Source organism: Scaptodrosophila lebanonensis, unplaced genomic scaffold (assembly GCF_003285725.1).
Source record: "Scaptodrosophila lebanonensis strain 11010-0011.00,11010-0021.00 unplaced genomic scaffold, SlebRS2 tig00000024-arrow-pilon, whole genome shotgun sequence".
Taxonomy (NCBI): domain Eukaryota; kingdom Metazoa; phylum Arthropoda; class Insecta; order Diptera; family Drosophilidae; genus Scaptodrosophila; species Scaptodrosophila lebanonensis.
The window spans coordinates 17,287,480-17,313,609 of record NW_022060538.1 but is presented as its reverse complement, the minus strand read 5'-3'; the positions used below and the strand labels follow the sequence as shown (position 1 = coordinate 17,313,609).

The 26,130-nt window shown below is 39.2% G+C and overlaps 5 protein-coding genes and 9 non-coding genes across 15 annotated transcripts; 2 read left to right on the top strand and 12 right to left on the bottom strand.

Annotated features, from left to right (window-relative positions):
* Nucleotides 1-4,384: 4,384 nt before the first annotated feature.
* Nucleotides 4,385-8,001, bottom strand: LOC115621671 (40S ribosomal protein S7). Its single transcript, XM_030515382.1, has 4 exons — nt 7,941-8,001; nt 7,160-7,333; nt 6,761-7,093; nt 4,385-4,596 (listed from the first exon to the last, which is right to left on the bottom strand). The coding sequence occupies exons 2-4, from the start codon at nt 7,331-7,333 to the stop codon at nt 4,513-4,515; spliced, it is 591 nt and encodes a 196-aa protein (XP_030371242.1). The 5' UTR covers nt 7,941-8,001; the 3' UTR covers nt 4,385-4,512.
* LOC115622062 lies at nt 4,847-4,987 on the bottom strand. Its single transcript, XR_003995319.1, has one exon. It is a non-coding gene; the product is annotated as a small nucleolar RNA psi18S-1377 (small nucleolar RNA).
* On the bottom strand, nt 5,021-5,161 carry LOC115622063. The gene has a single exon (XR_003995320.1). It is a non-coding gene; the product is annotated as a small nucleolar RNA psi18S-1377 (small nucleolar RNA).
* On the bottom strand, nt 5,218-5,357 carry LOC115622056. Its single transcript, XR_003995312.1, has one exon. It is a non-coding gene; the product is annotated as a small nucleolar RNA psi18S-1377 (small nucleolar RNA).
* LOC115622061 lies at nt 5,414-5,557 on the bottom strand. Its single transcript, XR_003995318.1, has one exon. It is a non-coding gene; the product is annotated as a small nucleolar RNA psi18S-1377 (small nucleolar RNA).
* On the bottom strand, nt 5,615-5,758 carry LOC115622060. Its single transcript, XR_003995317.1, has one exon. It is a non-coding gene; the product is annotated as a small nucleolar RNA psi18S-1377 (small nucleolar RNA).
* LOC115622059 lies at nt 5,816-5,959 on the bottom strand. The gene has a single exon (XR_003995315.1). It is a non-coding gene; the product is annotated as a small nucleolar RNA psi18S-1377 (small nucleolar RNA).
* Nucleotides 6,017-6,160, bottom strand: LOC115622058. Its single transcript, XR_003995314.1, has one exon. It is a non-coding gene; the product is annotated as a small nucleolar RNA psi18S-1377 (small nucleolar RNA).
* On the bottom strand, nt 6,218-6,361 carry LOC115622057. Its single transcript, XR_003995313.1, has one exon. It is a non-coding gene; the product is annotated as a small nucleolar RNA psi18S-1377 (small nucleolar RNA).
* LOC115622055 lies at nt 6,424-6,563 on the bottom strand. Its single transcript, XR_003995311.1, has one exon. It is a non-coding gene; the product is annotated as a small nucleolar RNA psi18S-1377 (small nucleolar RNA).
* Nucleotides 7,968-10,128, top strand: LOC115621670 (uncharacterized protein CG4951). The gene is made up of 7 exons (XM_030515381.1): nt 7,968-8,225; nt 8,281-8,702; nt 8,758-8,931; nt 8,992-9,078; nt 9,140-9,493; nt 9,556-9,760; nt 9,818-10,128. Exons 1-7 carry the CDS (start codon nt 8,172-8,174, stop codon nt 9,992-9,994), a joined length of 1,473 nt encoding a protein of 490 aa, XP_030371241.1. The 5' UTR covers nt 7,968-8,171; the 3' UTR covers nt 9,995-10,128.
* LOC115621669 (endoplasmin homolog) lies at nt 10,096-13,239 on the bottom strand. Its single transcript, XM_030515380.1, has 5 exons — nt 13,086-13,239; nt 12,912-13,007; nt 12,727-12,809; nt 11,385-12,649; nt 10,096-11,315 (listed from the first exon to the last, which is right to left on the bottom strand). Exons 1-5 carry the CDS (start codon nt 13,123-13,125, stop codon nt 10,412-10,414), a joined length of 2,388 nt encoding a protein of 795 aa, XP_030371240.1. The 5' UTR covers nt 13,126-13,239; the 3' UTR covers nt 10,096-10,411.
* Nucleotides 13,240-13,380: 141 nt separating this feature from the next.
* LOC115621224 (mitoferrin) lies at nt 13,381-19,120 on the top strand. Of its 2 annotated transcripts, XM_030514810.1 has the most exons (7): nt 13,381-13,478; nt 13,609-14,261; nt 16,486-16,574; nt 16,637-16,761; nt 16,825-17,060; nt 17,198-17,359; nt 17,419-19,120. In XM_030514810.1, the coding sequence occupies exons 2-7, from the start codon at nt 14,145-14,147 to the stop codon at nt 17,827-17,829; spliced, it is 1,140 nt and encodes a 379-aa protein (XP_030370670.1). In that variant the 5' UTR covers nt 13,381-13,478; nt 13,609-14,144; the 3' UTR covers nt 17,830-19,120. The 2 variants fall into 2 exon arrangements, with proteins under 2 accessions (XP_030370670.1, XP_030370671.1); XM_030514811.1 differs by lacking the exon at nt 13,381-13,478 and having other exon boundaries at nt 13,531-14,261.
* A 618-nt stretch (nt 19,121-19,738) lies between these two features.
* On the bottom strand, nt 19,739-25,816 carry LOC115621324 (organic cation transporter protein). The gene is made up of 6 exons (XM_030514944.1): nt 25,478-25,816; nt 21,178-21,580; nt 20,840-21,107; nt 20,260-20,780; nt 20,052-20,197; nt 19,739-19,988 (listed from the first exon to the last, which is right to left on the bottom strand). Exons 1-6 carry the CDS (start codon nt 25,814-25,816, stop codon nt 19,896-19,898), a joined length of 1,770 nt encoding a protein of 589 aa, XP_030370804.1. The 3' UTR covers nt 19,739-19,895.
* Nucleotides 25,817-26,130: the final 314 nt, after the last annotated feature.

The window sequence follows — 26,130 nt, the reverse complement described above, 5'->3', positions numbered from 1 at the left end:
GTTGTAGTTTTTGTTGTGTCTGTTGCTGTTGCTATTGCTATAGTTGTTGCTGTTGCTGTTGTTATGTGTGTTGGCGGCTCCACTACCATTATCTCCCTTTTTTTTTTCTCACTGCCCCACCACCGCATGTCATACCATGTTTACCATTCTCTGTTGTGCTCATTCATTCCGTAAACATCGCACAAAAGCAACGGCAAAGAAAACTTGTAGTTCAAAGTCAATGCGGCAATTTCGGCTTGAGTTTCAGCTTGGAGCGCATTCGCCATTGCTCCCTCTCTCTCGCTCTCCCTCTCTCTCTCTCTCTATGTCTCTAAATATGCTCTCTGTCTCCCATTCTCTGAATAGTCTGTGAAGCGTTTAAACATCAGAAAGACGTGTCTGATTTGAGCGCTACCGGCAAGTCTGATCGTACATATGTATGTACATATATACATATGGGAGTGTGCATACATAAATACATACATACATATGTGTGCGATAACATTTCGTCATCGGCTGCGCAAGATCATACTGAAAGCTATTAAATATCGGCCAACAGTTCATCTATTCATGTACATACATACATATGTATGTATAAGTAACACAATTACAATTAATACGACATTTTCTTCAGTTTTTTGCGCTGACAATCATGATTCCGACACAATATCTTATTTAATTAACTATTTCTGCTTGTTGATGTATCACATTGCCAGCTTTTATCAACATTTCTGCAAATATGTACATACATACATACATATACACATGCATTCATACATACATATACGAATGTATACATACATATTTACGTGTATATATATTACAAACTATACATACATGTGTATGTACAAACTACAAAATTATTCGTTGCCCTTATGTTTCACAATAATTTATAAGCTGCGTAACCACATGGTATAAAGAAAAAAACACTTATTCGATATTTTCTTCGTGTGACGTCACACGAAGCCTTTATTCGGTGAAGACCGTGCTAATTGATACCTGCATTATCGCAAGAGAGCACCAAAATGAAATGCCAGCAATCACTCCACTAAAACCTGGTTGAAAGGAAAAAAGGTGCTCGTTTATAATGCCGTACCTTTGCTCTTTTTACCATGCTCAGCGACAAATATTCTCTCACAGTAGTAGTTCCGCCATATGGTCTATCAAAAAATGCCTCATACATGTTTGGTTTGCATGCGTGTGTAGAAAAAGTGTGGCGAGAAAGAAAACAATGAAATAGTTTGAATTTTCCGATTGACTGCAACCGGTTTACAAGAATTGTCTATGCAGGGGGGAAGTGGGGCTGGAAGAGCACATCGCGATATGCAGAGCAAAAGATGATGCAATAGAGAAGCTGTGATAAAAATAGAAAAAATATATGCATACATACATATGTACATACATACATACATATGTATGTTCATAGAATTAACGCAAAGGGAGAGACAACTAGAAATTAATTAGCAGCTGGTTTTGGTTAACAACGTAGGCTGGTCGCTTAATAATTGTAAAGTGTGTTCGCCTTGATTGCTATCGGCAAGTAGCTTACTTTTGCTTATCAGCCACAGCTGGGTGCTCTTAACTCATACCGAATGTTTAGCACTTTGTTTGTGTGACCAAAATTTCAAAGATTAACAATATTTGTTAAGACAAAAACGTGTGTCCGATTCGGATGTAATATGTACGGGAGTCGTGTATCTACCGATCGCTCCTATGGCAGCTATTAAATATTGTGTACGGATTTGAAAGAGTACATAGTAAAGAAATATTTAAGTTCATTAAAACGCACTCTAGTTATGATATCGTAATTAAGGAAAAACAAGTTATGCTACGGAGAATAACTTTAACAGCTAATGCAACAACAAAAAACACTCATAAATAACTGTTATCTCTTATTATTGATGATAAGACGAATGTGCAATCATTGGACATTTTCTTATGAATTTCGATGGGTGTTGTCATGTCTATCTCTTCTGCTTTATATTTACAACTTGCCTTCGCGCTTAGGGTTATTACAAATAATACATATGTATGTATTATTATATATGCCTGTGTGTATATATGTATGTATATTATATCTTGATTGAAGGCACTAAACTTCATAAAAAATTATATTCTTAGGACGTCGTGTCGACGACTGTAATTTTGTAGATTGACAAACGATGTGGGTACGGGAAGCCCATGAGGCATACATACATACATATATACACTGCGAGTCATGCGTGTTGACTCAGCTGTGCGGCGTCTGATAAGCACTGCTGGATCAGTTGCAACTGCTGGGCACGCGATATTGAAGCAAAATGCAACCAACTACCGACCGTATCCGAATTGCTGATAAGATCGCGTAAAAAACATACATACATATTTATGTACATATAGTATCGTTACGTATAGTTATGTACATACATATGTATATGTATGCATTGCAAACTGTCAGTCAACTTTAGAGATTACAGTGAGTCATGGTCATGGAGCGTCGTCAGTAACACCAGCAACATGTGATGACATAAGCTGTCAAGAGAGACCACCCCTCTGCTCACCCACTCCCCACTATAGACAGCCCAAAGGACATTCGCCTGCAACAGTTGGACGCCGATGACGACGCCTCGATGCCGTAAACATAAGCGTTTTCTTTTCCGCTAAGTATGACGAATAAAATTTACATACAAAGTGGCTGTAAATTCAGTGCGCCCTATTGTCTAAGTTTCTGTGCGTGTGTGTGTGGCATTTTAATTAGAGCGTAAAATAGAGTTGACCCACAAGACGCTGAACGCCAAGAAAAAAAAAACAACAACAAAAAATCGTCTCCAAGGCAAAGCGGCGCCATCATTAATCCTTAAATTCTTGTTCAAGGCCGAAAGCCAAGTTGTGGCAAACTTAAAGTCAACTGAACGCCCCCCTCGTCAATATTAAATGTCTCGGCGCGTTCATTTAAACAAAAATGTATTCCTCCCCCGGCCAACAATCAATCGTGTAATCGAATTTTTCGTATACGACACCAAAAGCCCATCAGTCAAAACAGAAACAACAAGAACAATGGCCACTGCACCATTAAAAATTCGTGGGCGGGCACCTCGGCTGTCGCCTGTCTGCGCTTGAAACTATAATACCTTGCGTGTTGTGACCAGGATGGCGAAAGGCCCCTCTTTAATTGTAGAGTCAACTTCTGAAACATGCCACGATATGAGGGAGTAATGCTTATCTATTTGTTTTGTGTTTGCTATTCTTGCATACGTTATTAATTATTGTCCCCCAACATTATAAAAACTCCATATACAAGTATGAATATGAATATTTGGGTTGGTTTAAACTTAACCAAATTATATTCTTTGCCCAGCGAGTTAGAATTATTTTTACACAGTTATTATATTCAGGCATCCTATGTATGCCTTAGGTTTTCAGAAGACCTTGAAAAAGTATATTATCAAGCTGTAAATGTTTGTATTTATTTGATACTAGCGTCCTTTCCCTGGGTATTTTTACAAACATTTTTAAAACTATACATTTTATAACACACACACTTAACACACATACACCCTTCTTTTTGCTATGAGTTACTAAGAAGGAGTAAAATTTATGTTGGATATTATTTTACTGATTTTTTGTTCGTTTTTAGATTTTTTGATATTCTTTATTAGGGGTCTCTGTAAAATATATTTGATGTTTTATTTTGTGTTAGCAAAATAAATTGATTTTCAGGAGCTCCGACCCGTGATAGGTCAACTTATAGTAAAACATTGCTTTCGTATGACCTTGGGACTTCCGGAAATTGAAGCCATCTAAATGATCAAATGGGATCATTGATATCCTCGGTATCGTCGTTGTATGAGCTAGTTGACCAGTTGCTGGCCGTTGATAATAGTTGCTACACTTAAATTGTCCTGCAATAAGCAGCCCAGTCCCATTGCACATGCTTGGAAGGCTTTAATTTCTCAAAAGCATGATTACAATTCCGAATTTTACCGTCAATTCATGTGGCGGCAGTCCAGAAGGGTTTAGTGAATTTAAATGTCTTTTATATTAATCATTAATCATTTATTAATTTTTTTAAATATTTATTCTAAACTTTCGCAAACACCCCCACAGCTACACAGAGAGCAATGCAGCGTGTTGCAAAGCATTTGTTGCATAAGAATTTAGACTCACATAACCATGTTGCAACCGCATTTTTAGGATTCGCTAAATAACCTCTTATTACCGCTAGGTGGCGATATAGTATTGTGGTTTGAATCCTAGCATAGAAAATTGAACGGTTTGTGTATCCACTTAGTAAATTGGAGAATACACAGTCCCATGAGTTCTTCAAATAAAAGTCTGGTAGCACCACATAACGTGTACACTAAATTTAAATTCAACAAATGATACCATGCTTCGTTACTATCATTAATTAATTAAAACAATTGAATCAATTTTTAAAAATGTGTTGGGCTTTATTTAATTTACGTTACGTTTCTCAGCTCACGTAAAAACTCATTTTCTGTACAACAGATTTGTTGTTGCTGCTAGTCGAGTCGACGTTGCCTGCTGAACACTCTAGACATTCAGGTAGTTATCAGGGAATTCAAAGGTAACATCGCGGCCAGTAAGCTTCTTGTAAACCGATGTGAAAGTATCGACCTGCAGGTGAAAAAGTCAAATACACAAATTAATTTCAGAGTCTATCAAATCAATGTTAAATTCATTTTGTGCATTATAATTTAATGTAAACCGGTCGCACGTTTTACTGCAAATGTGTAAAATTGCAGCAAGGATCGCACGACAAGTTCAATTTCTCTACCGCCAATGTAGGAAGTCCCAAGGCACCAGGCACAAAACGGCGCTTGAGAGGCAAATGGGCGGGACTGTAATCTTAAATTGTATGTTTCAATAGTCTAGGCAGCATTTAGTAATGTCATAGCTTTGGAGTTAAGAGCCCAACATTATGGAGTGAAACTGTCAACTACAATATGCGTTATTTTTGACAATCGTTGAATCTGGCGAACTGACTCAACAAATAACACAAGAACGGTATGCTTTTTAAATCGGAGTCTGACGAGTCTGTCAATGTACACAGCAATTAGTAATGTCGTAGCTCGTGATATTGAGGTTCAACATTATGGAGTGAAACTGACTTGAAATTCAATTTGCCTTCTTGACAATCATTGAACCTCGAAAAATAATTCAACAAATAACACGAGAACGGTAGTTATTAATACTATAATAAATAATTGCATGGGGGTCTGGATCGGTAAAGTACATGAATGTAGCCAGCATTTAGTAATGTCATAGCTTTAGAGTTAAAAGCTGAACATTGTGGAGTCTGACTTTAATTTTAATTTGCGTTCTTCTTGACAATCATTGAATCTCGAAAAATAATTCAACAAATAACACGAGAACGGTAGTTATTAATACTATAATAAATAATTACATGGGGGTCTGGATCGGTAAAGTACATGAATGTAGCCAGCATTTTGTAATGTCATAGGTTTAGAGTTAAAAGCTCAACATTGTGGAGTTTAACTGACTTGAAATTCAATTTGCGTTCTTCTTGACAATCATTGAACCTCGAAAAATAATTCAACAAATAACACGAGAACGGTAGTTATTAATACTATAATAAATAATTACATGGGGGGTCTGGATCGGTAAAGTACATGAATGTAGCCAGCATTTTGTAATGTCATAGGTTTAGAGTTAAAAGCTCAACATTGTGGAGTTTAACTGACTTGAAATTCAATTTGCGTTCTTCTTGACAATCATTGAATCTCGAAAAATAATTCAACAAATAACACGAGAACGGTAGTTATTAATACTATAATAAATAATTACATGGGGGGTCTGGATCGGTAAAGTACATGAATGTAGCCAGCATTTTGTAATGTCATAGGTTTAGAGTTAAAAGCTCAACATTGTGGAGTTTAACTGACTTGAAATTCAATTTGCGTTCTTCTTGACAATCATTGAATCTCGAAAAATAATTCAACAAATAACACGAGAACGGTAGTTATTAATACTATAATAAATAATTACATGGGGGGTCTGGATCGGTAAAGTACATGAATGTAGCCAGCATTTTGTAATGTCATAGGTTTAGAGTTAAAAGCTCAACATTGTGGAGTTTAACTGACTTGAAATTCAATTTGCGTTCTTCTTGACAATCATTGAATCTCGAAAAATAATTCAACAAATAACACGAGAACGGTAGTTATTAATACTATAATAAATAATTACATGGGGGGTCTGGATCGGTAAAGTACATGAATGTAGCCAGCATTTTGTAATGTCATAGGTTTAGAGTTAAAAGCTCAACATTGTGGAGTTTAACTGACTTGAAATTCAATTTGCGTTCTTCTTGACAATCATTGAATCTCGAAAAATAATTCAACAAATAACACGAGAACGGTAGTTATTAATACTACAAGTATAATAAATAATTGCATGGGGGTCTGGATCGGTAAAGTACATAAATGTAGCCAGCATTTAGTAATGTCATAGCTTTAGAGTTAAAAGCTGAACATTGTGGAGTCTGACTTTAATTTTAATTTGCGTTCTTCTTGACAATCATTGAACCTTGAAAAATAGTTCAACAAATAACACGAGAACGGTAGCATTAATCAAGTGTACCCAATATATGGAGATGAACGCCCGCTTAAGAGCGAAAGTGGCGCCCAATAACGAGTTATTGGTATTTTCTATGCGTCCCTTTTGACAAACGGGGTGCGTGGGAAACGCGCACCGAAAATCAAAGGGACGGTGACAAACATACTATATATGCCTATAGAAGCTAGGGTACTTCACTCACTTTGTGTTCAATGGTGGTCTGCTGGTTCTTGTCCAGATGTACCTTCACCAGCTGGGAGCCGTCCAACTTGACGCGGATGCGTTTGCCCACAATTTCAGCTGGGAATACCAAATCCTCAAGAATGGCATCGTACACAGCGGTCAAAGTGCGCGAGCGTGGACGCTTTTGTTTCAGTGGGTTGCGAGCCTTGCGTGTGGGCTTGGGAAGGATCTTGCGCTCGCCAATGACCACGACGTGCTTGCCAGAGAATTTCTTCTCAAGTTCACGCACCAAGATGATCTGGATTTTTTGGAACACCTTCTGCTGTGGAATGGGCACGTAGATGATGACGGCCTGTGGACAAAGAACCGGAAAAGCTTAGCAAGCTTCAATATAAGATGAAATGTGGCAATACCTCACCTTCTTGCTGCCAAACTCAATCTCACGCGCCCGGGTAATGTGCAGATCACGCAAATAGGGTTTCAGGTCGCTGTTGGCCTCGAGCTCAACAAGCGCCTGGGCAATCGACTTCTCAAACTCATCGGGATCCGCGCCGCCAGGCTTGATAATCTTCGGAAATCTGCCGATAGCCATCTGCAATAAAAAATGTACACTACATATCAGCCACAACATAACACATAACAGGTTGCCCCATTTAAACACAAAACACCGCTGTCCTTTCGAATTTTTCCTTTTCCTTGATGTGAAATTTTTTCGGTTTTGGTCACTTCATTTAAAGCATTGCACATTTTTCTTTTATCGGAATTCAATTCACTTCCATTGCTCCTTTAAAACCGATTGAAGAATTAAACCACAAAATTCGCACACATACACAACATACAACTGGGACTAGTCACTAGTCGGTAAGTATTTTTACAAATTCGCGCTCGGCTTACGCAAAACATATTTAAGCGGATTGTTTGGAGCACTTTGTTGCAATGATCCAATTTATTTTCTCATATGCACCTAGTTTTAGACATTTTCGACAAATGTTAAAAAACACGTGTTCCCGACGGCTACTTGGCAAGCGGCAATATTGCTATGACAAAAAATTAAGTATTGTAAGCTTCAGACATGGACGTACTCCACACACAAATACGACACATTGTTAACTTCAATTGAATTCATTTATATCGGCTCTTGCAAATTTATTATGAGCACTTAATTTGCGTTGAAAAGCGCTTTTAAAAAATCTACCAACCTTTGTCGACAAAATTTGACAGGAAAGGAAGTCGCCGACGACACACTGAACTGTGCATACGTCAGTGCTCAGGGTTGCTTTGAGTTGCATTCGGGCGCGCGTAAGTGATGTTATCGCAGCACTCGATGAATTAAACAATGCGAAAATACACCGATTGTTTTTGGATATTTGTTCCATCTCCGTGATCTTTAAACAACGGCGGAAAGATCCAAAAAAAAAGTTGTTGTGAGGATGCCAGAATTTGAACGTTCCGGGGATTATACAATACTTTTGCAACAATATAGAGTTAGTAACTTAAACTCTAACTGACAACAATAAATTACAAATCATTTTATTGCAGTACTATCAGCACAGCATCAATGCTTCCTTCAAGATTTTTCCGCGCACTATTCAGTTTTACAAAATATGCCCACAAAAGCATTACAATTGGCTTGCACCCCAACAATTCGATCAGATCGAGAATAAATTATGGCAACTGCTCGACAGCACTGCTGATTGGCAGAAAGATGCGCGTGCCCTCCAGACGGTGTGGCTTATTGATGAAAACGTTCAGGTCAACGTGAAAGCAGGCGAAGACCAGTCGCTGGTAAAGGAAAAGTACCAACTGCAGAATGTAAATCTCAGTTTAGAGTTGGAGGTTCAATATCTACCACAAGCGAACTCGCCGCAGAAGAAGCTCGCAGCTAAGTCCGTAGTGGATTTTGGTGCCCGGGTCAGCAAAAGAAAAAAAGGAAATGCAGAAAATCTATCAGCGAAAACAAGGTAGCGGTGGAAAGTTTTGTCCAGCAATTTGACTTATGCGGGTTTTTGTTTACAGTATAAGCCCACATCAAGAAAAGATGTCCACAAATAGCGAAACCACAGGATCCAAAAAAAGCAAGAGACGTTCAGTATCGCAAGGCGTCAAGTCTAATGACAATTTGCAATTAAAACCTGCTCCACAAGTGGATAGAGGCAGATCCCGGCATCGTGATGACGTCCGTCCCCAGCGGTAAATATAATGAGCCGATTATGAAGTTCATTTAAACTGATATAAGTATACTTTTAACAGCACTGCAACTTCACTTGAAAACATCGCCCCTCGTCGTTCCGACCGTTCCCCTGTGAAACCTTTACATTTGAAAGGCTACGTTTTGGAGTAATAGCCAGTTATAGATATGCTCCCAAACTTTTTATTACAGCCTGTGTATTATTTATAGCAAAAAATACGCACGAAACGTAAAATCAGCGAAGAATGTAAATGGAGATGCAGAGTCTGTAAGAAAACGACGCGGATCGAACAAGGAAATAGTGGAATGTGAAGAACCTCCTAGCCACTCTGAGAAACCAACACGAAAGCCAAAAACAAAGCACCATTTTGATGCACAACAAAATGAGATAATAAAAAAAAGGCGTGACACGTCGAAGGAAAAACCTGCAGTTGCCTCAAATAAAGAATCCAAGCCCTGGAAATTTCAGCAGCTTGATGGTGCAACTTCGGGTATCAATTTTAATGCGATCAAAAAAATGACTTCTTTGCTGGAATTAAAAAAACCGCCGGCCGTTAAAATATTGTAAGTGAAAATCGTTCAGCCCGGTTCAACTGTACAGCTCAGAAAGTCCTTATCAATTGTAGATTACTGGACATGAGCAAGGAATACGTTTTAGGCACTTTCGACACATACCAATCAGACTTTAATACGTTCTTTTCGGAAAACTCCCGCCATGCAAACACAAATAGCTATAAGAACATTAACCACCAAGATGTGATGGATTTTCTCACAGACGATATACGCAAATCCATGATACAGAAACTACTGTCGTTGTATGGCAAAAATGGCGTATGTAGGACATTAGTGATTGACTATATCCATATGCTAACGTGTTTTTCATTGTAGGTTAATGTTTCTCTTGTGATCAATGGATTGTTGCCCATGTGGATAATTCGTCTCTTCATGCAGAAATACAATTTGGAACTAAGCCAGGCGGTAGCACATATCAGAGCCCAGGTGAAATACAGCAGCTACTTAAAGGCATTACATGATGAGCCGATCAGCTCCGACTTAGATATTTAATGCATTTTTAATTTTAAATTCATTATACATGTGTATTTCTTTAATTTTTGTTTGGATCGACATGTTCATACTCCATTCATTTTGTAAAAAAGTAATCACTATTATTATAGATTAAAGATTTTATTTGAGCATAACTATGTCGGCACGAATGTTTGAAGCTATTTAGTAAAATGCGAAATGCCACAGAGCTGCTTTCAAGGTAATAAAGAAAGGCGACAACATAGTCGACTGCTATTTAATATATATAATGTATTACGAAATTGTTACTTAACTTCTAAACACACGTTTAAGAAGCATTCTTGATTCAAAGCAAGACACTTCTCAGGTGGTGCACGGATGTTTACGAATGGATGCTTAAACTCAGTCTGACTTATGTACAATACAGGGTAATCTACACTGCAACGGTTATGCGATTGCTTAGAGTTCATCGTGCTGCGTATCCTCCTCATCTTCATCAGCATTGCTAGCACCGCTGTCCTCGCTTGACTTGGCATCATCGGCATCAGCCTCATCATCGTCTTCATCCAACTCGACTTGCTCATCCAACGACAGACCCAGGGTTTGACGCATCATCTGCTCGATACTGTCTGCAAAATTGGCCGTCTCTTGAAGCATGTAACCTGAGCGTAGCGTGGCAGTGCGGAACATCATCAACGCCATATTCTTTGCATTTTCATCGGCCTCGTCGGACTCAACGCGACGCAAAAGCTCACGCATCAGTGGATGCCTGGGATTGATTTCAAGTGTCTTCTTTTGATTAAGATAATAGCTGCGTTGTGGATCATCGGCCTTTTGATGGGCATTCGACATAGCCAAGCGTTCCATGTTGCCGGTCCAGCCGAAAACACCAGCGACAAGTGCGCATGGAGAGTTGCTTAATCGTTCTGAGACTTGAGCCTTTGATATTTGGTCCTTAAGCGCAACATCGTTCAACCATTTTACCAATGGCTCAAAAGCATTCTTTAGGTTTTCGAATTTTTCTTTGCTTTTAGCGGATTCGTTGAGCTTGAAACCTTCCTTGGCCACGTTTTGGAATTTCTTGCCATCGAATTCAGGCAAAGCAGAGATGCAGTACTCGTCAACAGCTTCCACCAAATAAAGCACCTCATAACCCTTGCTGAGCAGGCGCTCGACGAAGGGCGACTTTTCAACTTCGGCACGGTTGGCACCGGCAATATAATAAATATGATCCTGTTTGGACTTCATACGCTCGACGTACTCCGCCAGCGAGGTGACACCTTTGCCATTCGATGTTTGGAACCGCAGCAACTTGGCCAGGCGAGAACGATTGCTGGGATCCTCCATGATGCCCAATTTGATGCTATCGGCGACATGAAAATACAAAAGTTAATTTAAACACTATCGATGTACTTACAACAACATTGCTTACTTAGTAGAGAACTCCTTCCAGAACTTTTCATAAGCTTCCTTGTCGATTTTCTTAATCATATCAAGCACTTTACGCACCAGTTTTTTCTTTATGACCTTAATTAACTTATGTTGCTGCAGCGTCTCACGTGATACATTCAATGGCAAGTCATCAGAGTCAACCACACCGCGAATAAAGTTAAGGTAGTTGGGCATCATGTCATTGAATTCATCAGTAATAAAAACACGACGCACATAAAGCTTAATGTTGTCAGACTTCGTGCCATAGCGGTTGAAGGATTCAGATGGTTGCACCTTGGGAATGTAGAGCAAGCTTTTAAAAGTGACCTCACCCTCGGCGACGAAATGCGTTTGGGTAAGCGGTTCACTTGAGTCCTTTGTCAGACTCTTATAAAATTCGGTGTATTCATCGGCAGTCACGTCAGCTGGCTTACGTGTCCAAATAGGTTTGCTATCATTGATAAGCTGCCAGTCCCAGGTGGTTTTTGAGACCTTCTTTGTTTTTGGTTTATCCTCTTCGGTATCTTCCTCAACCTTGGCATCCTCATCAGCATCCTCTGTATTGTCCTCGCTCTTCTCTGGCTTAGAAGCTTCTTCCTCTATGGGTACTTCTTCGTCAACGGTCTTACTGGACCACATCAAAATTGGGAAATTAATGAATTGCGAATATTTGCGTATCAGTTCGCGCACTGTATCCTGCTCCAAAAAGTCCTGTGCTTCATCCTTTAAATACAGTGAAATAATAGAGCCCCTATTAAGGGTATTGCCACGGGGATCTTCAGTAATGCTGAAACTATTTGCATCCGACTCCCAGATGTATTGCTTGTCATCGTTGTGCTTTGTGGTGACCACAACACGATCAGCAACCAGAAAAGCCGAGTAGAAACCAACGCCAAATTGACCAATCATATCATTCAAGTCCTGACCTTCTGCCTTGCTGGGATCCTGCATTTTAGCCAAAAAATCAGCAGTGCCCGATTTGGCAATTGTGCCCAAGTTATTAATGAGATCCTGGTGTGTCATGCCAATGCCCGAGTCCATAATGTGCAACACTTTGTTCTCTTTATCCGCCTTGATCCGTATGTGCAGGTCTGGATTGCTTTCCAATTCCTTGCGATTAGTCAGGGCCAACAAACGAATCTTATCAATAGCATCGGAAGCGTTTGAGATCAGTTCTCGCAAGAAAATTTCCTTGTTACGGTAGAGGGAGTTGATAATCAGCTTCATCATGCGGTTCACCTCGGTTTGGAAAGTGAACTTCTCGGCCTAGAAGTGGAAGACAACGAGAATATAATACGTCATACCTAAGTAATGTGTCTGCGTATGTAGCCGCGTATATTAACCTTCTCGCGCAATTCTTTAAGCTGAGCAATATTTAGCCCGTCCAGTTTGATAGCTTCTTCCTCACGTTTCAGTGTTTCGGCATCTGTGGGGTGTAGATAAGAAAGGCGTTTACAGCAATTGATCGGTAACTGCTGACGTGTACTTCACGCTACCACTTAGGAAGGGGGCGTTACCAGAGACATACCTGTTCTAGAACCTTCCTTAAACGAGCCTATATTCAAGTCAATTGTCTCTGGCTTTTCATCGCCGCCATCAGTGTTTGCAGCGATTTGATTGATGCCTAAGACGCGCGTTTAATAAGAATGTGAAAAAATTAGGTTAAAATACCGGCATGTCCGACAGTGCGTGGCAAACATACCTGCCAACAGCAGAACACCAAGCAGCAAAAAATACTTCATTTTTACTGATTTTATTTTATTTTCGACCGCAAAAAAGTGAATCCACTTAATTCGGCAAAAAGGCCACGTCACTAATACAACAAAGCGCACAACCAACCACCACAGACTTCTATAACTTTCTGTATTCCGAATGAAAATCGAAGTGCTTTTTGCTTTTTTCTACATTCAATTTCCAGTCGTCGCTTTTGGTACTGATTCTGCTTGAAGTAACCTATCGATTGTAGCATGGGTAGCACTTTCAAAGACAGATGGGCAGCGCTTTTTGTAGGGCAACCACTATTTTGCGCACTAGCTATCCGCGAGAATGTGGCAGACCAACGGATGGATGGGATTCTCAATCATTTAGCGTTTGCGTGAGTTATCAAACATACACAAAGTTAAAGCTTGGCGCACTTACATGTAAAATAAATATATTCTTTAATTCATATGTACTGCGTGCGCCACCGCAACACAATCGCTCCAAAACTCAACTTATCTAAGCAGCAGCATCAACTTCAACATTTCCTACGTTGTCGTCTTGTGCGTGGAGCGTCAATTAATAATAGTGTTACCTTTCGGTCTGTGTTATACAACAAAATTACCAAGTGCAAATTAGAGTACAACGCGTCGTCGCCGGCAATCGATGCACATTTTTATGTCCTTCAACCCATTGTGAACAACCTCGTGTACTTATGCCAGTGCTTACATACATATGCACATACATATGTCTGTAATTTGAAGCCGCACGCATAGATAGAAAGGTGGTCGTACTCGCTTATCAGCTGGTGTAAAATTGCTGGTGCGAAAATTGTCGGAAAAAGCGAAACAAACGGAGAGAAAGCTCTCTGTCAAAGCAAAAGAAACAGCAATAACGCAAACGCACAAATTGTCGGTCGCACACTGAACACATTTGTGGTATTCTTTGAGCTGGAAGACGGCTGAGGCAGAAGCTAAGTTGCAAAGGAATTTTCGCAGCAGTAACCTAACCACCTATACCAAGGGCACCACACAGCACCACAACAGCAACACGACTTATAGCCATGAATATGGATGACTACGAATCATTGCCGACGACAAGTGTCGGAGTAAATATGACTGCTGGCGCTATTGCGGGTGTACTGGAGCATATTGTCATGTATCCACTGGACTCGGTTAAGGTGAGTGCAAGTCGATTCACTTATGTTCTCTGCTGGTTTCTAGTGAAGCCATGTAATCGGAGCAGCGGTCAAAAACGCAGCACCTAACCTCACAAATCCATCTATGCTTGTGTGTGCAGTACTGTTTTTGTCTTATACCGTGCCTTGGCATAATCGTCGTGATGTAATTCCTAGCAAGTGCGCGCGTCGCTTCCTACTTCTACTCAAGTGATTAGGTGGTGGCCATTGCAGCTGTCTTGTAGTCGAGGGAGTCCAGGTTCTGACCTTTTAATAAACAATGCCATCACTAATGTGAATTTCGACAAGCTTATCGCGCACGCTGTTACCTTAAATGCTTATCAAAACACGTTCTCATGATTTAGAATATGCCTGATAAGATTAGTCAGAGGCAAGTACACTTCTTCATTCCATTTAGTAGTCATGCTGCCTAGTGCCAAAAAAGAGAATGTTGAACGTCATGAGATAGTGTGTTTGGTTAAGACTCCGTTGGGTTTCTTTAATGTAATAAACATACATACATACATATACATGTAGTGTGTATGTACATATAGAGAGCTTTATAAAGCGATCAACACGTCGTTGCTTTGATCGGGGCGCTTGCCGTATAATTTATTTGTAATCGGATTCCACAATTTGCATATAGAAATACACACCTACTTACATGCATATATATACATATGTACATAGAAATGCATATGCATCTAAATGTGTACTATATGTGTGTATATATTCCACAATTACATGCATTGTAGTTGGTACATTTACTAAATACAATAAATGCTCAATTTCAATTTTGTACGTATGTACATACATATATTTTTCCAGGTTTGTTGGCGAGGGAGCAGGAACGCCAACGAACCGGGTGTTGCCATTTATTGATTTTCTCAGCTGAAATCAATTTCGGAATACTAAGTATATGTCAATTGCGTGCGGATTACTGTATTGGACAGTGGACGGGGAGCCAGACAGGGACTTGACACTCCAGCCACAATTAAATGACAAACTAAAGTAAGGCGGGGATTACCAGCATAGCCCTGACGAGGTGATATCCGAACGTTACGACATCGAACAAAATTGAGCGTAGTGAATTGGACTGTTAAGTCTGTCTGTCTCCCGTTCCGCTTTTTAGTTTATTAATAATTATTTTAATTTTTTTTGTTATCACGAATGTGATTGTGAAATTGTCATAGGGTCCACAGCTATTACCGGACTTATCAGTTATTTGTAGTATATAGTATGTATGTATATGCTTGTCACACATTGCAATGACACTCTGCTGGGGGCGGTGCCACGCCTGTCTCACTGATTCTGGGCGTGTACGACTTGCGGTTTTGGGTTATCGAATGCGTTTATTTTTTTGCGTTTGATGTAAATACATACATATGTATATACATATGTACTCGTATATTGCTATGCACGCAAAAATATCTTTGAAACCCTAATGCTGTGATATCTGTCATTTGCAGTATAACGCAAAACTTGGAGCAATTTTTTTGCAGCGTCTGATTCCCCCATTTATATAATCTTGTCCCCATATATAATTCTCTGTAGCAGTAGCAATTAAATTGTGTCTGTTTATTTTGCTATTGCTCAGTTTTCATAAACAGCTCAGTTGGTATGAGTACTCTTCATAAAACAATACTGTACAATTTTCTGATTGCATATCTACATATATAGAGATAACTGACTGGAGTATTCCAAGAAATCTAATCTGTATGTGTAAATGCCGGCAATTTTTAATTGCAACGTAACTGCGCCGTCAGATGCTGTCCGGTTTTGAGCACCCATTCAACTGTCAGACCCGAAGTGGTCGGTATTGAGATACATACATACATACGTATATGCTTACATTAAGATTTTGTCTTGTTAATATTTAATCTGAAGAATAGATATCTTTCTATTTACTAGAAATGCAAAAATTAGTTATGTATGCATCATGCCAAAACGATCGGCAACAATATACAAATTATATGCTAGACAACACCAGCCATAAATCCCCTAAAAGCATTTACAAAACAAAATATGATGTCAATTATATTTTCCAGTAAAAATTTTAAAGAAAATATAATACACACAGAGCAATAATAATATTTTTGCATCGTAACTCTGACTTTGCTTACAAGTATGTATATATTACACATTTAAAGATGAATTATACTTAAGATTAGTTTTATTTCATCTAAATGCAACTAAATTTCACATTTTTGTATTTACTTTCATACAGACTCGAATGCAAAGCCTAACATCTCCCAATGCGCATATGAATATAATGGCTACTTTTCAAAATATGATAACACGCGAGGGCCTGATGCGGTAAGTGTTCAAAAGATGTCTGGCACACGTTTCTCTAACAAAAAACGTATTATCCATACAAGGCCAATACGTGGAGCTAGTGCTGTGATAATCGGGGCAGGTCCAGCGCATGCAATGTACTTTGGTGCATATGAAATGACGAAAGAACTATTGACGAAATTCACATCACATAACAATTTGAATTACAGTGAGTACAGAAGAGTAACAAAACAAAGACACCTAAATAAACAATTTAATTAAACTTTTGCAGTGTTATCCGGCGCGACGGCCACGCTCATACACGATGCCATTTCCAGTCCAACGGACGTGATAAAGCAGCGAATGCAAATGTATAACTCGCCCTACAAGTCCGTCATCAGTTGCATGCGTGACGTGTACAAAAAGGAAGGTTTTCGCGCCTTTTACCGTTCCTATTCCACGCAACTGGTCATGAATATCCCATATCAGACAATACATTTTACCGCATATGAATTTTTTCAGAATAGGGTTAGTAAATTAGAGATAAAACTGTTGTGCTACACAAAAATCACTGTAATTGTATCGTTTTAAAAACGAAATCTTGTTCAGCGATGAACCATACACCTTGTAGTTCGTCTTCTATCAAATTTATTTTCTGCCCACAGTTGAATCTTGAACGGAAATATAATCCACCGGTACATATGCTAGCGGGTGCAGCAGCGGGCGCTTCAGCAGCAGCCATTACGACGCCGCTGGATGTGGTAAAAACATTGCTGAATACACAGGAGACGGGCCTTACAAAAGGAATGATGGAGGCTTTCCGACAGGTATGTAGGCGTACGACTAAAACAACCAAAGCAACAAATTGAAATACACATACTTGCAGATCTACCATATGGCGGGTCCATTGGGTTTCTTTAAGGGCATGACGGCCCGTGTGCTCTACTCCATGCCCGCCACAGCCATCTGCTGGTCCACATATGAGTTCTTCAAGTTCTATTTGTGTGGCCTGAAACCAGAACAGTATAAATCATCAATTGCAGGACGATCGGAGTTAGCCCCACGATCCACTGACTACGTGCTGCCCAAAACCGCAGATGACGAAGTCACCCCGGATGTTTCTGCAGCTTCAACACAAAAGGACTCACTTCATCCAAATCCACCCACAGTGAATGCAGCGGGTGCCATTAAGACGGTTTGCGAACTATCTTCGCGACCAGCGGCGCCTACAATAAATTTGCACACGCGGCATACCGACGTGAAGAGTCCGTACGACAGGGGCTTTTCCAGTACGTAGGCTGTGAGTGAGGGGCACACTTCAAGGTGTTAAAAGGAGCGACAGCTAAAACTTAAGCTTAGCTATTAGTTAAAGACAAAACAAAGCAGAGGCGGCCCCACGACGTTCGAAACGCCTGGACCGCCCTCGAATTTTGCATGAATACTCTGCGCGGAGTCGGTGAGAGAGTTTTATCACTCCAAAGTCGGAGGTTAAATTGAAGTTGCACAAAACTCTCGCTCTCACACACAAACACACACGCGAACTCAATAAAGAAAAAAGTAAAACAAAAAACAAAAACAAACAAACACACGGCAAAGTCATATAAAAAATACGAAATTCTTGTTATAAAAACATTATTGTATCTATGTTACTTGGAATGGTATATATCCAACAAAAAAAATAACTAAAAACACAAAACATCCTTGTAATATACTATTATTATATATTACGATTTTTTTTTTAAACTGCAAATTCAAAGGAATATACGAATATATTTATGTTGATCGTTGTAGAGTAAACAAACACAAGTATGCATACATGAGCAAAAAGAAATTATATGTAATCAAATTACAATTTCAAAACTGAGCTGTTAATTAACCCTTGCGAAGTAAATTGTCAGCCCAGCGCAAACCAGACAAGTTCAAAGTCAAATATGTATGTATGGATGTCCAACCCAGCCTCCTGCTTAATGTAGCTACTAACTGAAAAAAATCAAAATTGATAAGCCCCTAGGAATAAGGCAAGAGAAGAATTTGCCTGTATCCATAATAATGCCAGGTGCTTGATTGTGGTCGTTAAATCGTATGTTATAGATTATTTAAAACTTTACGAAATTGTACAATATGTAGGTGTTAATGTACGGACCTAATTTAAATCTATAAATGAAACGTATTTATAAAACGCGGCTATTGATCGAATGTCAATTTTATGAGAAGACTTATACTTTAAAAATTTCTGTATTAAATTTCAATAGGCGTGCTATAAAGCTGGAGGCACAGATACAAACTTATAGATATGGGTTAGGTACAGCTCCGCATGTTCAGTGTACACAATCAAGTCCCAGCGCACACAATACAAGGAACTAAAGCACATCTTTTTTTTCACGCTGATACACTATCCTCATCATTCAAAAAGCGTATTCATATGTTGTTAACGTCTTAATTATACAAATTGTATACATTTTTATTAAGCAATTGCCAAAGTTAAAGCCCTGCTTGGCGGCTTTTTTCTTTAATATGTATTTTTAATATGCTCTAAAGTATTGTTGGTTTTGTTTTCTTAAAATAAAACCAAGTTGTTAACTTTCGTATTTGAACAATCGTTATCCTTAATTGACTTCTTTTAATCTTAAGGCAATGAGCGAAGACGTTAACAGGTTTGTTGTGAATACGCTTGAAATCTTTGTTTATTGATTGTTATCTTTATTTAAGTTACGACAACTATTATTATCTTTAAAGTATATTGCTTAAATTAACATTTTATTGTTAAACAATTATAAAATAACAAATGCAAAATTTCTGCAAATCAAAATAGAAGAAACAATTTTTGTGACAAATGCAAAATGGATTGCCTTACTCTGAACTGAAATTTATATTACAGATCGTCAGGATAACTGGGTTCGATTGATTCGGAAACATCAATAAGAATTGTCCAAATTTTATCATGTCAATTTATCATTTCTTATTTCGAAGGCTAAACGCATATTGAATTAAAATGGGTTTAAAGCTCATTTCTTTGTTTCAAAAATGGATCTCACAAGTGGAAAGCACTAGATGTTTTACAGCACATTCGACATATTTCAGTATTTAATATGGGATCAGTATTTCTAACCTATATAACTATAAAGAACTCATTTCAACTTTTTTATATTGAGATACTAAAAGATCGAACGTTTTGTTTTTTCATCCATAGAAAACACAGCAAATGGTTGCTTAATAAAGATGTAAATAGTTTATTATATAACAAGAACAGTATGCAAAATAAATTAACAAATTTAGAGTGAATGAAAAGAAAACTTTTTGTAGTACATAGCACCCAGACAATATCCGATATATCACAGTCACGCAGGCAAACTATAGGGCCGGCTAGTTCACATCCTTCATCAACAGAATCGCAACAGCGCCGATTATACCGCATACACCCATAATGTTTAATGGCAAAAGTGAATCATATCGTTCCTATTTTAAACGAGAAATACGTATTAAAACTGCATAATTAGACGCTTATAATTTGATACGTACCAAGAGCCACACATAAGGAACCAGAATCAGACCTACACCCGACGCCATATTACCCATGCCCAATCCAAAATTTCGCACTACAGTTGGATATTGCATGGCCGTATAGGTTGGAATGATGGCATTATTGGCACCGATCAAGCATTTAGCTGTAAAGAGAGATTGTGAGTTAATAACTCATGCAGATGGATAGCCCGTCCATTTCACCCACCTATAATGGCCAAGGCAATAACACCGGGACTACTGTCACTTCCATGGGGCACTAAGTTTGTGCCCAGACAGCAAAGACCCGGTATCAGCATATAGGCAATCAGGCTTCGTCTTATTCCAAACTTCAACACCACAAAAATGCTGATGCAGATCGAAACGGCCTCCAGCGAACCCGCTATAGCATTATTCTCATAAACATGCCCACCAAGATTGTTAAGGTGCAGGGTCAGGCCAAAGTAAATAATAATTAGGTTCAACCATATTAATAAGGTCAGTAAAGTGGTGCGGAGGTATTGTTTATTGAACACGACGAAAAGGGGATTCGGTTGGGCAGCAGTGCAATCGCCTTCCGAGCAATTGCCATTCTCTGCCGCACTGACGGGTACAGCTGCCTCGAGGGTTTTCTCAAAATTATCGGGCAAGCTGGTGCCATTCATTCTAGCTGCTCGCCGAATGAGCAGGACCAGCTCTTCTATACGACCCTGGGCAAGCAGCCAACGAGGTGATTCCGGCAGCCAGTACCTAAACAAAAACAAAAATTATTTATAAGATATGTGTAAAACAAATCGATTATGAATTACCAAATGCAAAGTAAAGCCAGGAAAGGCCAAGATATAACGTTTTGCAAAGTGCGCCAGTCCCGTATCAAGTAGGCAAGACCACTTGCTAGGACATAGGATATAGCCACAGGCAGTATGTTTAGTATACCGATAATAGTCCGCCATTTTCCGGATACTAACTCGACCACAAGCACGAAGCCAACCACGGTCACGGTCATGCAAGCGAATCCATCAATGACCCGTAAGGACATGTACATGGTCAGCGACCTTGAAAAGGCTAACAGTCCCCCTACATAATCGAAAACATATAGTCATTAAATGAGTCAATCATTACTCAATTATATCAGGAATTTACTTACCAACAAATGTTTGTATTGTGGCAAAGATCATGAGCGTGTGCCGGCGACCGAAGCGATCCGAGATCCAACCACTCAATACAGCGCCCACAGCTGCTCCAGCCAAGAAGCACATCTCTACAACGCTTCCCATGGTTTGACGATCACAGACCAGTCCAAATTCCTGCACCAATGTCTGGGCAACGCCATCCACGTCGCTAAATTCAAATTCCGGGCATTTTACATAGCCAGCGTTGCTAGAGTTCTCTGGCCAATTAAGCCACTGGCCATTGTCAAAGGCCACCTCGTTGTAGTCAATGTTGAGAAGACTGCAACCATTCCCTGTCTGACTCCGATTGCGCCACTCGAAGACACTCACATTCATCAAGTGGGGGGGACGCGCACACCAGAAGTCCTTATCGGTGGTCTGGAATTAAGAACATATAGTAGAATCTAAATACATTCTTAGTATTACTCGTCGCGGAATAGAGTTTCTAAGCTCGTTAAAAAAAAAATATATTTTTAATTAGAGAATAAAAATGTGCGCCAGCACTTGAACGTGCTTTAATTACAGGTGTATGCATTTTTATTGTTTTAGTTTGATGCCCGCGTGTCATTCGGATTTCAATGGTTCATTAAACGGCCTTTTAATTTTTCACAAATAATCGTACATACATACTATGTACGTATATTGATTGGTTCGGAGTGTAATAAACTCTAAGGAAATGCATGTAAGTATGTTCGATTGTTAATATTTGTAAATGCAGCAAGTTTCGGCTTTCATTTCTGCCATGCTGATTGATTGAATCGTTAATACAAGCCACCACTATGTAACATATAGTACATGCTGCAATTAATAACAACGTTAGCAGCTCGGAAACGGGGCGTATGCGTAACACGTTAACCTCAGCAGTTTATCGGTCGTTTGTGCGGCAGGAAAATGTTTCAAGTTCAAGTTGAAGTTCGCAAAACATGGAAAGTAAAATACGTTTATTACAGTGCCATGTAATACATGTGCCCCTAATTGATTCAAAGGGGAGCAGCAACAAAATGTTAATTTTCTTCAAATAAACACCGATCACCGGTTTTTTATTGTATTTTTCGACATGCTGGGTCTTTTAGTGGGCTGTGATTTGATCGACACGACACTTGTTGGTGATTCTGTCACGTTTCAGACATTTGCATGTTTCGCATAAAGAACACAATGGAATTTCGTGGCGTGGGCTTTGCAATCGACTGGGAGGCGGATTAGTTTTGATGTATGGGTTTACATACAACATTATTGCACACAGATTCTGCATCTGCATGTGCATGTGCATGTGTTCTAATGAAGTCTTAGATATCTAAGTGGCTGTCCCTGAGACAGTGTGTTCAGAAATCGAAAATAGCACCACTATACTTATGTTGCTTACTACTTTAAATCGTCTTCAAAGCGGGGTTTTTTCCATTTTCATTTATATTGAAATGACCAGCAGATTTTTAGGCAAAAGATAATACCCAAACGGCTGATTATTTCATGCCTCCTGTCAACAGTCATTATTCAATTTAGATTTTGAATACATTCTCGTTCTTGAAGCTTAATTCTTTCGCCAATTGTATATTCTCATTTAATGGCATATCCGCTTTATATTTATAAATTTGCCATCAACTATGGTTCACATAAACAAACAGCTTCACAGTTGTTATTGCTGGACATCAGTATTTTGATAGTTATAGGTACGATTTGTCATTTAACAAATAATTAACTAAAGACTGACACAATGTGAATATTGAGTTTAGCCCCAACATAGGTGCTTATTATTATACGAGTATTTCTCGTAATTGGTGCAGAGTCGTCTATTACGCTCCAGTTTATGGCAACAATAAATAAATTCCTATTGCCAGAGAACGCTGTGCACCACTGTGCCCCCACAAATGTTCAGTTACTTTACATATTATGGTTGTTTAATTAATATATTTAGATATTTTAGCGGTCAACACTAGCTGCAGGCAAGAGCACGACCTTTTCAAGTCGATGTTAACCTTGATTGTTCGCTTTTGCTTTGGCCAACGGACTAGCCAGCTGATATACCCTATCATATAAAGAATCAGTAAAGTTTTATTGAAAAATCTATGTCATCCCGAAAATAGAGTGTGCATTGCATTGCGACAAATTTTTTGGAACTAAAAAAGACGTCGAATTTGCAAAGCGGTTTTGCAAACGTGTTTGATGCTGAAGCCGATGCCGGCGCCTCTTCCATAATTGCTGCACACTCGCACATAATTTAAATTCTGCTTGATGTCTGTGTACTTAAAAGTCACTGAACTAGTTACGAGTCAAAAGTGGTTGTGAAACAGGTCGGTCCTAACAATTACGCAGCTGTTTAAATTAGCCAAAAAGTGCAATGATTTAAGAGCCCAGCACGACTCACCTGAAATACGTAGCTAAAGATATGAAATGTGCAAGCGCCCTGATAAATGGATAACAACAAACACCAGAGTCTTTGCCACCGACCCAAGACGCCAATACCAAGAAATCGATCCAATGTCTTGATTTGCAGCTGCTCCAACTCTTCCGCTGTTAGATTTCTGCCACCCAGCCGGAGCGGAAGCATGGGCGCGGACTCCACTCTACTATTCACTTGCTGCATTTTGTTGCGCTAAACGTGTCTATGCGACCGAGAAGTGAATGTGCAACTGCATTTGACTCCGGATGCAAATCAACTGATGTTGAGGGTTTGCAAAAATTTTAGTTAATATTGAACGAATTATTTGTAAGCTTGATTTTTGCATTCTTACAAACGTGTATTTCTCAGGCAGAGAGAAGAGTGTGTAAGCAGCTTATTGAGCTCAGTTCATTAAGATACATATACATGTGGGTTTTCTTATTAAAATTACAGATGCGCCGTCATAAAGAGGGGCCCAGCAAGTAAAACATAGCAAGTGAACATATTAAAGAGACATATTCCCTAAGGGGTGTTCAAGTATCAAGATTTTTCGACGGCTATAAGTTATCTGATTCATCCTACGCCCCATAATAGTTCTACATTACAAAGGATATTTCCACTCAACCTATGTATATGTGCGAACTTTATGATAAATTGGAGAGGGTTACGAATCGCTCACATTGTTGCTGTCCATAGTTTTGTGATGCACATAGGCTGATTTACTAAGTATAAAGTATATTCAAACTAAAACTGTTTCCGAGGGGGCCAAAAAACGTTTGCTTCTACTTAAATCATAAATTATTTACTACCAACAAGTAATTATTTAAGATGAGCTCAGGATTTATTGTCTTTAGTGATTATGGAAATACTAAGGTTTCGAGATGAAGTATTTGCGGATTCAAACTAAGCCGTGTTAAATTTATAATGATTAGAAGTTGAAATTGCTCACGTGGAAGTGTTTCGCCGCCATTAGGTTAACAATTCGTCTGTGTCAAGGCAATTTGTGGCTATTCGTTTGTCATTACAACATTAGCACACTTGTTGATGGCGATTACCATGATTATCGTTTATTGAACCGCGCAATTTGATGGCATCTTTTCAAATCGGAGCTTCATCTGGCTCTCAGTAATTTAGAAACTCACGCAAGAGCACTAAACAAAGACCGTAGATAAGTATGCTAAATGTGTAGTAATAATGTTGCAATATTGACGATTTGACAAATGATGGCTGTAAATTATACAATGCACATATGAAGCTCAATAAGTGCGTATCAAAGCGCAGTCCATATACATACAAGTATGTACACGTATATTAATAATAGTATAGTATGATATGCGAAGTACTCGAAAAGCGTTCGCCAAGTAGCGCCTGAAGGCCGCTTCGATGCCAAACTGGGCTATTGAGCTTATGAGGTTGGCAAGTCATGCTCGAGGCTTGGGCTTGCCACACGCGACGTCGACGTCCCAATTGCACGCCTGCTTGCCTACAACAGCTAATGGACGCTCGATTTATAACTAATGGCTATCTGGGCACTTCAGTTGACACATTTCCAGTCGATAGAAGCCGTGGGCCGTTCAAATTAATTATCACAATAAGAAACATGTCTTCTTATCAATTGTTTGTGTATGCGATTACATTGTGCCGAGAAATGATTTTTTTTTGCCATTTTTGAAACACTTTTGCTCTTACCTTTACTCAGCCGGCTTTTTCAATGTTAGATTTATAATTTCCAAACCATGTCAAGCTTAAAAAGCCAAAAAATATATGAGTTGCCATTTAAAGGCAACTGTTTGTTTACAAAGCAATTAATTGTTTAAATACGAGTACATATACGCAAACATATGTTTTCGTGTTTACAATTCGAAATGCATACTACAAGTATTTCGTTAATAACTTACATAAAACACATGCATAAACAAATGAAAGGTGGTGGGAACCTGGAACAGGCACAAAATGAACGTCCACAAGAAACTCCATTTCCTATAGTGTCCAATAAAGTTTGATATCACATCGCTGTCAATGTCCTGACTCAAGTCCCTGGGCGACACATCACTGTTTTCGTTTTCCCGCACGTCCTTCTTCAGATCATTAGAGTGGCGCCGGAAGTCCAAAGCTATGACACTAACTTCCGGAGTTCGCGGCACTTGCTTTGTTTCGTCGCTGAGGTTGCCATCAAGGCTACCGCGCGAGCCATGACGATCAAAATTCAAGGATCCGCGACGCAACACGCCACTCATTTTTAGGAATTGTATACAAAAATAATATCTACCGACGAAATGATTACTTAAGTCTTATCGGTATTTATTTGCACAAGCACATTTCAACCAAGAGAGTCACGTCGCGTACTACCGCTTCACTTGGAGTCAAACCGATCTAAATCCGTTAAAAGTCTCGGGCACTGTTATAAGCTGTTGGAAAAAGCTATCAACCTCAAAAGCTTCGCAGTGCTACCAAATGTTGAGAAATGTTTCGTCAAGTAACGCCAACAAGCTTTTCTTGTCGTAGGTTGTGAAGCCTTTGCATACGTTTAGGGCATTTTTACACTGGCTAA

Excerpts from the sequence above, each read along its gene's own strand:
- LOC115621324 (XM_030514944.1), bottom strand. The coding sequence starts at position 25,816 with ATGAGTGGCGTGTTGCGTCGCGGATCCTTGAATTTTGATCGTCATGGC. Across the intron at positions 21,581-25,477 it reads TGTTTATGCATGTGTTTTAT|ACCACCGATAAGGACTTCTG; the intron begins GTAAGTTATTAA and ends TCTTAATTCCAG. Across the intron at positions 20,198-20,259 it reads TATTGCCTTGGCCATTATAG|CTAAATGCTTGATCGGTGCC; the intron begins GTGGGTGAAATG and ends CTCTCTTTACAG.
- LOC115621669 (XM_030515380.1), bottom strand. The coding sequence starts at position 13,125 with ATGAAGTATTTTTTGCTGCTTGGTGTTCTGCTGTTGGCAG. Across the intron at positions 13,008-13,085 it reads TGGTGTTCTGCTGTTGGCAG|GCATCAATCAAATCGCTGCA; the intron begins GTATGTTTGCCA and ends CGCGCGTCTTAG. Across the intron at positions 12,650-12,726 it reads TTAAAGAATTGCGCGAGAAG|GCCGAGAAGTTCACTTTCCA; the intron begins GTTAATATACGC and ends TTCCACTTCTAG.
- LOC115621670 (XM_030515381.1), top strand. The coding sequence starts at position 8,172 with ATGCCAGAATTTGAACGTTCCGGGGATTATACAATACTTTTGCAACAA. Across the intron at positions 8,703-8,757 it reads AATCTATCAGCGAAAACAAG|TATAAGCCCACATCAAGAAA; the intron begins GTAGCGGTGGAA and ends TTTTGTTTACAG. Across the intron at positions 9,079-9,139 it reads TTGAAAGGCTACGTTTTGGA|CAAAAAATACGCACGAAACG; the intron begins GTAATAGCCAGT and ends TATTATTTATAG.
- LOC115621671 (XM_030515382.1), bottom strand. The coding sequence starts at position 7,333 with ATGGCTATCGGCAGATTTCCGAAGATTATCAAGCCTGGCGGCGCGGAT. Across the intron at positions 7,094-7,159 it reads TTGAGTTTGGCAGCAAGAAG|GCCGTCATCATCTACGTGCC; the intron begins GTGAGGTATTGC and ends CTTTGTCCACAG. Across the intron at positions 4,597-6,760 it reads AGACCACCATTGAACACAAA|GTCGATACTTTCACATCGGT; the intron begins GTGAGTGAAGTA and ends TTTCACCTGCAG.
- LOC115621224 (XM_030514810.1), top strand. The coding sequence starts at position 14,145 with ATGAATATGGATGACTACGAATCATTGCCGACGACAAGTGTCGGAGTA. Across the intron at positions 14,262-16,485 it reads ATCCACTGGACTCGGTTAAG|ACTCGAATGCAAAGCCTAAC; the intron begins GTGAGTGCAAGT and ends ACTTTCATACAG. Across the intron at positions 16,762-16,824 it reads ACATAACAATTTGAATTACA|TGTTATCCGGCGCGACGGCC; the intron begins GTGAGTACAGAA and ends AAACTTTTGCAG.